This window comes from Podarcis raffonei, chromosome 18, assembly GCF_027172205.1.
Source record: "Podarcis raffonei isolate rPodRaf1 chromosome 18, rPodRaf1.pri, whole genome shotgun sequence".
NCBI lineage: Eukaryota > Metazoa > Chordata > Lepidosauria > Squamata > Lacertidae > Podarcis > Podarcis raffonei.
Window position 1 is genome coordinate 5,728,212 of NC_070619.1, and position 11,874 is coordinate 5,740,085.

Genomic DNA, 11,874 nt, shown 5'->3' on the forward strand with positions numbered 1-11,874 from the left:
AGCAAAAATCCTAATGAAATGAAATAAAAACGGTTCCTCTTTTGTTTTCCTAGACCCTCCTGTGACCCCCTCCCTGACCCCCCCCGTCTCCTCCAGCTGCCGCCAACCTGTTGGTAAACCCAGCTCAGAATTCCTGTATCCCGAGCGGATTAATCAATGTATTTATTAGGCTTAGATGCCAAATCCTGCTAAAGCTAAGTCTTTGCCAGATAAACAGGCTGCTTTGCGGAGGCAGCCCGTTTGTGAAAACACAATTAGCAAACCCTGTAATCTGCACTAATTACAAGCCCAGCCCTCGGGAGACGCTTCTGTTTCCGCCGCTGCCCCAACGCAGCTCCTGGACCTTGCTGGACTTCCAGGACCGGCGAAGATGAGCTGAGATCAAGGGCACCCCAAGTTGCGTCCGCCATGGAAAGACCAGAGGCAGAGGTCCAGAGGAAGCCTAGCGTCTCTTTCACCATTGATTACCTCCTTTTTGAGAACACGAAACCACCCCGCAGGGATCCAGAACCGAGGGGCGAACAAGCGAGGGCAGAAGGGAGAGGCGTCGCAGAGACAGAGCAACCTGGACCTCACGCACCTCCAGATCTCCTGGACAAACCCAACCAGTCTTACATCGCCCTCATTTCGACCGCCATCCTCTCCTCGCCGGAGAAGAAGCTTTTGCTGTCCGACATCTACCAGTGGATTATGGATAAATACCCATACTTCAAAAACAAGGTGAGTTCTGCCAACAGGTACCCTGGAGAACATGGGTCGTCACCTTGGGGCCTTGAACTACCTTCTAGAGTCGCCCAACCTAGAGCCCTTGTCCATTGAGCAAGCCAACTTGGTGGGCGAGGACATGGCTGGTTTCTTCCAGGGTACAGTGGCCAAGAGTCATAGGATCCCAGAAGAAGCTGCCTTTTCCCGGTCCATCTAAGCTCAGTATTGTCCATCTCTCCAGGTTTTCGGGCCAGAGCCCTACCTGCTAAGGACTGAAGGTGGGACCTTCTGCATACAAAGTAGATGTTCTACCACTGAATTGCGGCCCTTGCCTTCTACTGTCCTGCTAGTTGGCAGGTCTCTGAGAACAGTCCTCTGTCTGAAGAGGAAGGGCTGTCCCGTTCCGGTCCAGTTAAGAGATAAAAAACGTCTAAGGTTCATGAAGTGGTCCATCGACAGTTAGCCCCACAGAAGGCTGAGGAAGCATACAAATGATCAAGTCACCATCTCCTGAATTATGACGAGGTTTAATGTGTTGTATCCAACCGGGGCTGGATTTCAGTTTGATGAGGCCCTAAGCTACTGAAGGTAATGGGGCCCTTTATATGTCCAGCTGTCCTTTGTCAACAACAAATTGCCGCTGGGTTTTTTGTGTTGAATATATGCTACATGGTAATTTATGGACCTCATAGGCATCTCAAGCCATTTGCACGTAACGAAATATGTATTTTATCAAAGTAATTGTTGAACTAAAATACAATTAAGAAGTATATTAATAGTGAACTATAATTAAGAAGAAGTATATTGGGGGGGGCAAGAGAGTGGGGTCCTAAACTATAGCTTGTTTAGCTTACACTTAAATCCAGCACTGTATGCAACACTAGTCCTGCTGAAATTAATCTAGATTAGCCATGTTCATTGATTTCAACGGACCTACTAACATTGGATTCCACCCAATTCACCCTTTTCCATTTCGAGTTCTTATTTCCAAATGTGCCCCATGCATATAGCATGCAAAATATATGCAAATCAGCACCCTCTTTCCCCCTCCCTTTTGGCGATACGTAAGTGGCCGTCCTTTTCACGAGACTGGAACATCGGACGCCAGTGATACAGTTTCTTGGCCTTTTTAACACCCAGTTCTCTTCTCTGTCCAGGGATATCTCAGCAGAAATCCCTAGGGCTCGGGACAGAAGCTCAGAACATTATAGGAGATTCCTGGCAAACAGTGGTAACTCTCAAGCAGTGCTCCTGCAGAGGGTACGAATTTACTTTCCTATCTACTCACTTTTTTGAGCTTCTGACTTGCAAACATTAAGTCTAGAGAGCATTCCTTTGGTAGGCTTGCGGGGAGAAAGTAGATTCCGCCTGCAATTTAACAAACAACTACAAAACTCCCACCTTTTTGAGCCGAAACAGGGTTATCCTTCGAAATCCGTGTTTCTCCATATTCCGTGGTGCAAAGAGACATGCCTTAGAGGAATGGGTGCGTAAATTCATGAAAATAACACTCAAAGATGCATTATATTAGGGGCAGCTGCTGGCAAATGTTTGTACAGCAGGCTAAACAGCATCCAAGAATGTTGTTCGTTTGGAGAAATTTGCACTGAAATGTTAACGGATTTTCCTGAGGACTTTATTCTTGGAAATTGCTGCAGAATTCAAGAGTAGGAGGGGATTAGAAGCTGAAAGAAACAAAAACTGACAGATATGTCTGCCTCCATTAAGTCTCGCCAGACCGCGGCAAGTTCTGTTGTTACTGTTTAGTCGTTTAGTCGTGTCCGACTCTTCGTGACCCCCTGGACCAGAGCACGCCAGGCACTCCTGTCTTCCACTGCCTCCTGCAGTTTGGTCAGACTCATGTTTGTAGCTTCGAGAACACTGTCCAGCCATCTCATCCTCTGTCGTCCCCTTCTCCTTGTGCCCTCCATCTTTCCCAACATCAGGGTCTTTTCCAGGGAGTCTTCTCTTCTCATGAGGTGGCCAAAGTCTTGGAGCCTCAGCTTCAGGATCTGTCCTTCCAGTGAGCACTCAGGGCTGATTTCCTTCAGAATGAAGAGGTTTGATCTTCTTGCAGTCCATGGGACTCTCAAGAGTCTCCTGCAGCACCAGAATTCAAAAGCATCCATTCTTCTGCAGTCAGCCTTCTTGATGGTCCAGCTCTCACTTCCATACACCACGACTGGGAAAACCATGGCTTTAACCATGGCAAGTTCTGGGGCCACTCTAATGAACCAAGGACCGCAACAAGTTGACCTTGGGGAGCAGGGTATCACTAGTAATATTTTGAGAGTTGGCAATGAAGCTTCAAGTGGCCGGTAAACCAAAAGCTTATCTCAGTTGCCCCCAGACAGTTGCCTGCGGGATGTTTTGAGGGTAAATAGGGGACTAATACATGCATGCTACTTCCAATAAGTAAAAATCAGATTAAAGTAAATAAACAAGGTTTTTGATTGATAATAAAGACATTGGCTGATTGTGCAAGCAAGGTTTGGAGTTAGGTTGTTATTGTTCGTTGTTTGTTTGCTTGTTTTATTAAATTTGTATACCGCCCTTCATCCGAATATCCCAGGACGGTTCACAACAGACAAAAATACAAAACGAGAATACTAAATACATAATAAAACAAAAACAAACCAATCCCACAAAGAACATTTAAAAAGCCGTAGCATGTTAATCAGCTGAAGGCCTGGCTGAAGAGAAACGTTTGTTTATTTTATTTATTACATTGTTATTGAATGGTTTATTTATTAAATCTGTTAAATCATTACAGTGAATAGTGGGATCTGCAACAAAATGTTGCAGTCTGGAGTTCTCCTGTTTAGGGTGCCAGCCAGCCAGCCGTGCCCTATTCTGGACTCTCCATTCCCACCGCCCACCCCTCCTGAAATTTACGGCATGTAATGCCTTAAGAGAAAATATTATGAAAATGATATACAGGTGGTACATGACCCCAGTCAAGCTTGCAAAAATCTATCATTTGCCCGATAATAAATGTTGGAAATGTAAAGAAAATGAAGGTACATTCCTTCACCTTTGGTGGACGTGCCCAAAGATTAAGGCTTTCTGGGAGATGATCTATAATGAAATGAAAAAGGTATTTAAATATACCTTCCTGAAGAAACCAGAAGCCTTTCTCCTGGGCATGGTCTGCCAATTGGTGCCAAAGAAGGATAGAACTTTCTTTATGTACGCTACAACAGCAGCAAGAATACTTATTGCAAAGTATTGGAAGACACAAGATTTACCCACCCTGGAAGAGTGGCAGATGAAGGTGATGGACTATATGGAACTGGCGGAAATGACTGGCAGAATCCGAGACCAGGGAGAAGAGTCAGTAGAAGAAGATTGGAAGAAATTTAAAGATTATCTACAGAAACATTGTAAAATTAAGGAATGTTAGAAGGATGCTGGAATGAAGTTATGTGGTTTTAGCAATAATGTTATAAAGTGGTATGTAAAAATGGATTGTTAACAGGTAAAAATGTAAAGCTACAATATATCAAGATAAAATATCAAGATAAAATAAAAAATGGTAAGGACTTGCTGAAACAACTATTGAACTAGAATACAAAAAAGGGAGGTGTGAGGAGGTCAGGGAAAGAAGCAAACGAAAGATAAGATATGGAAAGACTGGTTTGTTTTTTAATTGTTTTTATTTTTCTGTATTTTGTATTTTTTTTCCATTTCTTCTTTTCATTTTTGTAACTTCCTTGAAACTTTAATAAATATTATTTTCCAAAAAAAGAGAATCATGATTCTCTCCCTCCTCATTTACCGCCCACAACAACCCTGTGAGGTAGGTTAGCCTGAGAGTGATTGACAAGGTCACACAGTGAGCTTTGTGACCCAAGTCAGAGCAAAGTGGCCAACCAGTCCCCAAAATGCAAATGAAACACAGATGCCTTCAATAGACACCATAAAGACGTGATACCCCAAGATCTACCCACCCTGGAAGAGTGGCAGATGAAAGTGATGGACTTTATGGAACTGGCAGAAATGACTGGCAGAATCCGAGACCTGGGAGAAGAGTTGGTGGAAGAAGATTGGAAGAAATTTAAAGATTATTTGCAGAAACATTGTAAAATTAATGAATGTTAAAATGATGTTGGATTGGAAATAAGTGGCATTAGCAACAAAGTTAATAAGAATATGCAAAAATGAATTGATAATGGATGAAAATACAGAGTTATAAAACGTTAAGATATAGAGTTAAGATAAATGAAAGAGGGTAAGGATTTGCTGATTTGATTATTTAAATGGGAATACAAGAAGGGGAGGTGTGAGGAGGTCAAAGAAACAAGCAAATGAGTCTTAAGTTATGAAAAATGGAATTGTTTTTAATTTTTTCTTATTTTTTTGTGCTTTTATATGTTGTATCTTTACTTTTCTTTTTTCTTTTAGTATGTGTTCTTGTATTTATGTTTTTGTAAAACTTCAATAAATATTTCATAAAGACGTGATACCCAAGACCAGAAAGCATTTAGATTAGATACTATATTATTATTTTCGTATTGAGATATTTGTAGAATATCTTCTTCTTTTCTCTTTATTTTTTCTTCTTTTCTTCTTTTTTTCTCTCTTGCTCCTTTTTTCATATATATGTGCTTATTTGAAATATATATGTATGTTCAGTGGTACCTCAGGTTACATACGCTTCAGGTTACATATGCTTCAGCTTAGATACTCTGCTAACCCAGAAATAGTACCTCGGGTTAAGAACTTTGCTTCAGGATGAGAACAGAAATCGTGCTCCGGCGGCGCGGCGGCAACAGGAGGCCCCATTAGCTAAAGTGGTGCTTCAGGTTAAGAACAGTTTCAGGTTAAGAACGGACCTCCGGAACGAATTAAGTACTTAACCCGAGGTACCGCTATATTTGCAATATTTTGCTTATATTTTGTAACAATTATGATACATAGATTAAAAATGTTAATAATAAAAAAATAGATTAGATATGTCTTATCTGCTAAAATGCCCTGGATATTGCATGATTGTTTTGTGCATTGAAGACATACAAAGTTCACTTTCAAAAATAAAAAAGGAACCACTAGTTCAAGTTTAACAGATCCGCAAAGGAACTAGTTCAAGTTTGGGTTTAACAGGTCCCCACAGGAACTAATTCCAGTTCATGCTGGTCCCTTTACAAAATTAACTAGTTCGATTCCCAGCCAGTTCAATTCAAGTTCATCCAAATGATCCTCAGCCGAGTTCCCCCCCAGCTTTCAGAATGTTATAAGCTGTTGTGCTAAAGAATAAAATATACTAAAGAAGACTAAAGGACCGCCTCTCCCGGTGTGCCCTACGGAGAGCCTCAAGGTCCATAAATAGCAACACCCTAGTGGTCCCGGGCCCTAAGGAAGTTAGATTAGCTTCAACCAGAGGCAGGGCCTTTTCAGCACTGGCCCCGGCCTGGTGGAACGCTCTGCCTCATGAGACCAGGGCCCTGCAGGATCTGATTTCTTTCCGCAGGGCCTGTAAGACAGAGTTGTTCCGCCTGGCCTTTGGCTTGGAGCCAATTTGATTCCCTCCCTCTCTTTCTTTTTTCTTTTCCTTCTCCTCCTGCAATGAGGCTACATTTTAATGTTTCATTATTTTAATGTTGTTTTTAAGTTGTAATCATTCAACTTGTTATTATTATTGTTTGTAAGCCGCCCTGAGCCCGGCCTTGGCTGGGGAGGGTGGGGTATAAATAAAAAAAAATATTATTATAAAGGCATGGGGGGGAATCAGAAGACGCACACCGCGGAATGCAAATGGTTTAATTTATCCCCCCCCAAAAAACAGTTACGATCTTTAAACTCAAAGATCCAAAGGGTCTAAAATGGGATTGAAGATGAACTAGAATTTGTTGAAGGTCCTACCCCAAAATGAATTTAAAGGGGAAGCACTCTGCACATACTCAGAGGTTAGGCTCATTTTAAATATTGCTGCACCTGTTCCAGAGCTATAGCCCCGATCCTGCCATTTCCGCAAGCCTTTGGCCCTGTCACGCCTTGCACAAACGGAAATTATTCCTCGGCCATCTCCAGCCGCCTAAGTACCTATAACACACACCCGACCATAACACACACATAGTTTTTAGAGGAGGAAAAAATATATATATTCTAAACGAAACAGCGGATGTATGATTTTTGTGGTTCATGCTGTGGCCACAGACATGTGATCTGACGGTGAGTTTGGGGTAGCCCGATGCAAAAATCCTGAGGATCCATGTGGATCCATGCTTTGTAACCACGTTTTTGCACCCAGGCAACAGTGGGTGCGTGATTTTTTTGGTGCAAGCTGTAGCCATGGACATGTAATGTGATCTGATGGTGAATTTGGGGTGACCCAGTGCAAAAATCCTGAGGATCCATGTGGATCCGTGCTTTGTAACCACGTTTTAAGTGGGGAGGGAAGGAAAAGCACTCAAGGGACAAGGAGCACGCGTGGGGTGTGTGGAGAAGGATGCTGCTAATAATGAAGAAGAGGGGTATAAGGGGAGAAGGCTCCTCTCCTCTCCCGCTTTGCTCCTTTAAAGCAAGCAGGCTCTCTGTCCCTCTCTCCTCCCCACTCAGCGGCTCTTCTCCCGCTTTGCTGCTTCAAAGCGAACCACGGAGGAGGGAAGGAAGGGGAACCATGGATCCTCTGCTCACGACTGCAGCAGATCCCCCCGCAATCCGTAGGCATTCGCTCCATAACACGCACAGACATTTCCCCTTACTTTCTAGGAGGAAAAAAGTGAGTGTTATGGTGCAAAAAATACGGTAACTTAAATAACACCGATGGCACCCAGAGAGAAAAACAAATCCTTATAACTCTTCACTGAGGACAGCTGAACAAAAGCAGTGTCATCATCCGAGGAGAAATAAGCAAAGGGGTTTTTGTCCTTTTTATTCCAAGCCTTAAAAGGAACGCGGGTGGCGCTGTGGGTTAAACCACAGAGCCTAGGGCTTGCCGATCAGAAGGTTGGTGGTTTGAATCCCCGCGATGGGGTGAGCTCCCGTTGCTCTGTCCCAGCTCCTGCCAACCTAGCAGTTCGAAAGCACACCAGTGCAAGTAGATACAGTGGTACCTCTAGATACGAACGGGATCCGTTCCGGAGCCCCGTTCGCATCTAGAGGTAAATGTAACTATCGACAGCACGTCTGCGCACGTGTGCGTCGCTTTTCATACGCGTGACATCATTTTGAGCGTCTGCACATGCGCAAGTGGCGAAACCTGGAAGTAACGAGCTCCGTTACTTCTGGGTTGCCACGGAGCGCAACTCGAACGCGCTCAACTCGAAGTGTATTCAACCCGAGGTATGACTGTAAATAGGTACCGCTCCAGCGCTGCTCTGGTTCGCCAGAAGCGGCTTAGTCTTGCTGGCCACATAACCCGGAAGCTGTACACCGGCTCCCTCGGCCAGTAAAGCGAGATGAGCGCCGCAACCCCAGAGTCGTTTGCGACTGGACCTAACGGTCAGGGTCCCTTTACCTTTACATGTTCCAAGCCTTGTTCATAGCAGGCAGACGTCCAGCCAAACATACAGAGGCGAAACTCCCTCGGAACTGCCTCCTGCCATTTTGCCTGGTTGCTAAGCAAAACCTCCGCCCCCCAGCAACCCCCGTTTTTACCGGCGGCGGAGTTAACCCTTTGGTGGCAAACTGAATGATCTCCCAACACCCCTCTTTTTCCCATTTTTTTACGTGCAGGAGAAGAGTTGGCGCAACAGCGTGAGGCACAACCTGTCCTTGAACGAGTGCTTCATCAAAGCGGGCCGCAGCGACAATGGGAAAGGCCATTACTGGGCCATCCACCCGGCCAACCTGGAAGACTTCTCCAAGGGAGATTACCACCGGCGGAGAGCACGACGAAGGATCCGCAGGTGAGAGGCATCCTCGCGGCTTTGACGCTGCTCTTGCGCATAGCTGTCAAGCGTCCCTTATTTGGCAGGAAAGTCCCTTATCCCAGCGCTGTGCCCCCCTGCTGTCCCTTATTGATGATGTCCCTTAAATTTCCTGGGTTTCAGAGGAAGCAGCTCCTCTCCCTCCCTCCCTGCCGGCCAGGGAGGAGGGAGGCTCCAACTGTGTTGCTTGGCTGCGTTGCTCACCCAATAAGGAGTCTAAGAACGACTGGGGGGTGGAGCTTGCATGCCTTGTGCCGATCAAATCGGCTGCGTTGCCTGGGGACTCGCCTTTGCTCAGCGCTTCCCAGCGGAGAGGTGACGGTGGTTTTCCTTGCTGCATCCCCTTTGCCGGGTTGCCGCACTGTGGGAACCACCGCTTGAGGCTTCGTTTGGCTGCTGGCTGGGCTTTCTGCCTTTGGCTCGGAGGGGCTCAGAAGCTGAACATACCTGTGCTCTGAAAATCCCTTATTTTGGCTGTTGATCCCTTATTTTTGAGGCTGCTGGTCCTTTATTTTCAAATCTGTAAGTTGACAGCTATGCTCTTGCGCCAAACAAATCCCCCATTTATCCCTCCCCCTCCCTTGGTTCTCCATGCGCCATATGCAGAATGAGCCCTACTCATCCTATCCTTTAATGGGCTCTGTTAACCCTCCAATACTCATGGAAAGGATAAGACCTTTAGCCCTCCGGCTGACCTCAGCTTGACCTCTTCCGAACCAAAGGAAAGACCTGCTATCCTGCTCTGCTTTCTCCCTTCGGGGTTGGGTAAGGAAAAGGCGAGGGCCATTCAGTCGTGGCGCCAAGGTCTGTTATCACACGGGCTTGTGGCCCAGCAGAGGCCGAGTCGTGTCCGCCCACTGCCCGGCATTTACAGGACATTTAAATAATAATAATAATAATTTATTATTTATACCCCGCCCATCTGGCTGGGTTTCCCCAGCCACTCTGGGCGACTTCCAACAAAACACTAAAATACAATAACCTATTAAACACTAAAAGCTTCCCTAAACAGGGCTGCCTTCAGACTTTTAAAAACAACCCCTAAAACAGCAACTTGACATTAAGTTTACTATCTGACGAGACCATTGATCCATCAAATGAAAGCAATAAACAATGTACTGCAGTCACACAGTCAAATCAATCAGTAGCTGAACTGGGTTCCACGCAAAAAATAATAGCCGCAAAAACTCAAAATAAATAGCAAAAGCAGACAGACCTCAGCGTCGCACTCAAATCGGAAGCGTAACACTCAAAACAGAGCTTGTTCGGCTTCCGAAAAATGTTCGCAAACCGGAACTCCCAATTCCGGGTTTGCAGTGTTTGGGTTCCAAGTTGTTTGAGTACCAAGGAGTTTGAGAACCAAGGGACCACTGTAGATATAAACACAAAGCTGTCCCACCAATGGCCTGTTTCCTGTGAATGTGAAATTTGGTCCTCTTCTTCCTTCCAGGATGGCGGTGAACTTCGGCTACTACCACCCATATGCTTTCTATGGACTCAGCTGCTGTTCCCCGGGCCGCTACTGCCTCTGCTGCCCTCCATATGCCCACGCCGGCCTCCCTGGCATGGCTCCACCTTGTCCGCCAGCGCTGCCTCCTCTCCTGCTGCCCTCGGCTGTCTCCTGGCCTCACCCTTTCTTCTCCGGAGGAGGGAAGGAGAAATCCCAGGCTGAAAAGAGGCTGAACTGGGCGGCCTGGAGCAGACCGCAGCTGCAGATTGGGCCCGTCCTGGCCCACGCTAATCCATGACGCCTTCTCCAGCTTGGGTCCACCAGTAGCCGCTGCATCAGAGATGGTTCATGGAAAAGACAATCTTTTTAGGTGCTGCTTCTCTAGAAGAGGCCTGGGCTGAAAGCTTCTCCTATCTATTCAGCCCTCGGGATTCTCCTCAGGCCACACTGTTGGAGAGAGAGGTTTGGAGGAGATATTCCTACTCTCCAGAGTTAAGCATAATGGCAATTGCTCCCAGCACATTGAAACTTGGTTAGATTTGCATCTGCCCTTGCCCATCTTTAAACAAAAAATCCTCACAAAAAAAGGCTTAGGCTAGAATAAATCACAGACACTTAACTTTGCAACAACAACAACAAAATGGGATGTTTTACTCACAGAGTCCCCAGATGTAGCACCAAACATATCTCTATCTGCTGGCAGTGAAATGAATAATAATAATAATGTTTTCAAATGAATTAAATGGGAAAAGCACATAGTTTTCTTACAAAAAAGGATCGCGCAAACTTTTGGTTAGCAAAGATGCAGGCTGTAAAATCTCATTTGTTGAGAGTTTCAGTTCACTTTGCTTGTAAAAGACTGAGAAAGAGAAGCCAGAGGCTGCTGAGAGCCTAAGCCACTCCCACTTGGGTAACTTGAGCGCAGGGCTCCAGTTAACCCTTTCATACATGCAAGTCAGGAACTGTAAATTGCAACATGCACATCCCCGCTGCAGGCCACACACCCCTGACATGGCCACACCTCACACTGGCCGTGCTCTCCAGCTCCCTCAGGTCCCTTTACCTGGCTGGAATATGTCATTGAACTAGGATTATGCTTCTTCCTTGCCTAGAGAAAGGATGGAAAGGGGTTTGTGAGGTGTGCATGCATAAACTAGTGGTGTGCCCTGACCGCTTCAGAAAACAGGCTGCTTCCGTGCGAGACTCATTCAGACTCTATCCCGGTCTGCTTTGTTCTCCCACAAATCACTATTGGGCAATGTTTGGGTGGGAGAGGCTATAACTCCCCCCACATTTTGACAGAAGCAATTCCCAAGCCTCCAGAATGGATAGAGCAAATTGCAGGTAGACAAGGCTCAGGGGCTTTTGTGCTGAGAGCCTTAAAACAAAAACACCTAAACGTTTGATCAGAAGTGGATGAAATTTGCAGGCGAAGTTAACCCTTCCGAAGGCAATGTTTTCTCAGCAATTGGTTTGGGAATTGCAAACGAGAGAGAGGTAAGGAACTGAAGAGAAATAAATAAGTTTGGGGGCTTTTGTGCTTCTAGATACCATGAAAGTTGGGGTGGGGGTGGGAGAATTAAAAGTTATTTGCTTGCCGGAGGAATTCATTCCCTCTAATTATGAGCCACAACATAGCTCCCCGTCCACTACCTTCCTCAAACTGGTCCAGTCAAATCAATGGGTGTGACTGGCATCCATTGATTTTTCAATTCATGCTCGTCAATCAAACCCACTGATTTCATTTGCTCTGCTCTGAATATGGCTTAAGTCAGGTACAACCCCAAGTATTGCATTAAAAATAAATACCGTATTTTTTGCCCTATAGGGTGCACTGGCCCATAGGGC

The 11,874-nt window shown here is 45.5% G+C and overlaps 1 protein-coding gene across 1 annotated transcript; it reads left to right on the top strand.

Annotated features, from left to right (window-relative positions):
* Nucleotides 1–119: 119 nt before the first annotated feature.
* On the top strand, nucleotides 120–10,324 carry LOC128405853 (forkhead box protein D3-like). Its single transcript, XM_053372851.1, has 3 exons — nucleotides 120–720; nucleotides 8,386–8,555; nucleotides 10,027–10,324. The coding sequence occupies exons 1-3, from the start codon at nucleotides 409–411 to the stop codon at nucleotides 10,322–10,324; spliced, it is 780 nt and encodes a 259-aa protein (XP_053228826.1). The 5' UTR covers nucleotides 120–408.
* Nucleotides 10,325–11,874: the final 1,550 nt, after the last annotated feature.

Coding starts and splice junctions, on each gene's coding strand:
- LOC128405853 (XM_053372851.1), top strand. CDS start 409: ATGGAAAGACCAGAGGCAGAGGTCCAGAGGAAGCCTAGCGTCTCTTTC. Junction 721..8,385: donor ACCCATACTTCAAAAACAAG/GTGAGTTCTGCC, acceptor TACGTGCAGGAG/AAGAGTTGGCGCAACAGCGT. Junction 8,556..10,026: donor GCACGACGAAGGATCCGCAG/GTGAGAGGCATC, acceptor TCTTCCTTCCAG/GATGGCGGTGAACTTCGGCT.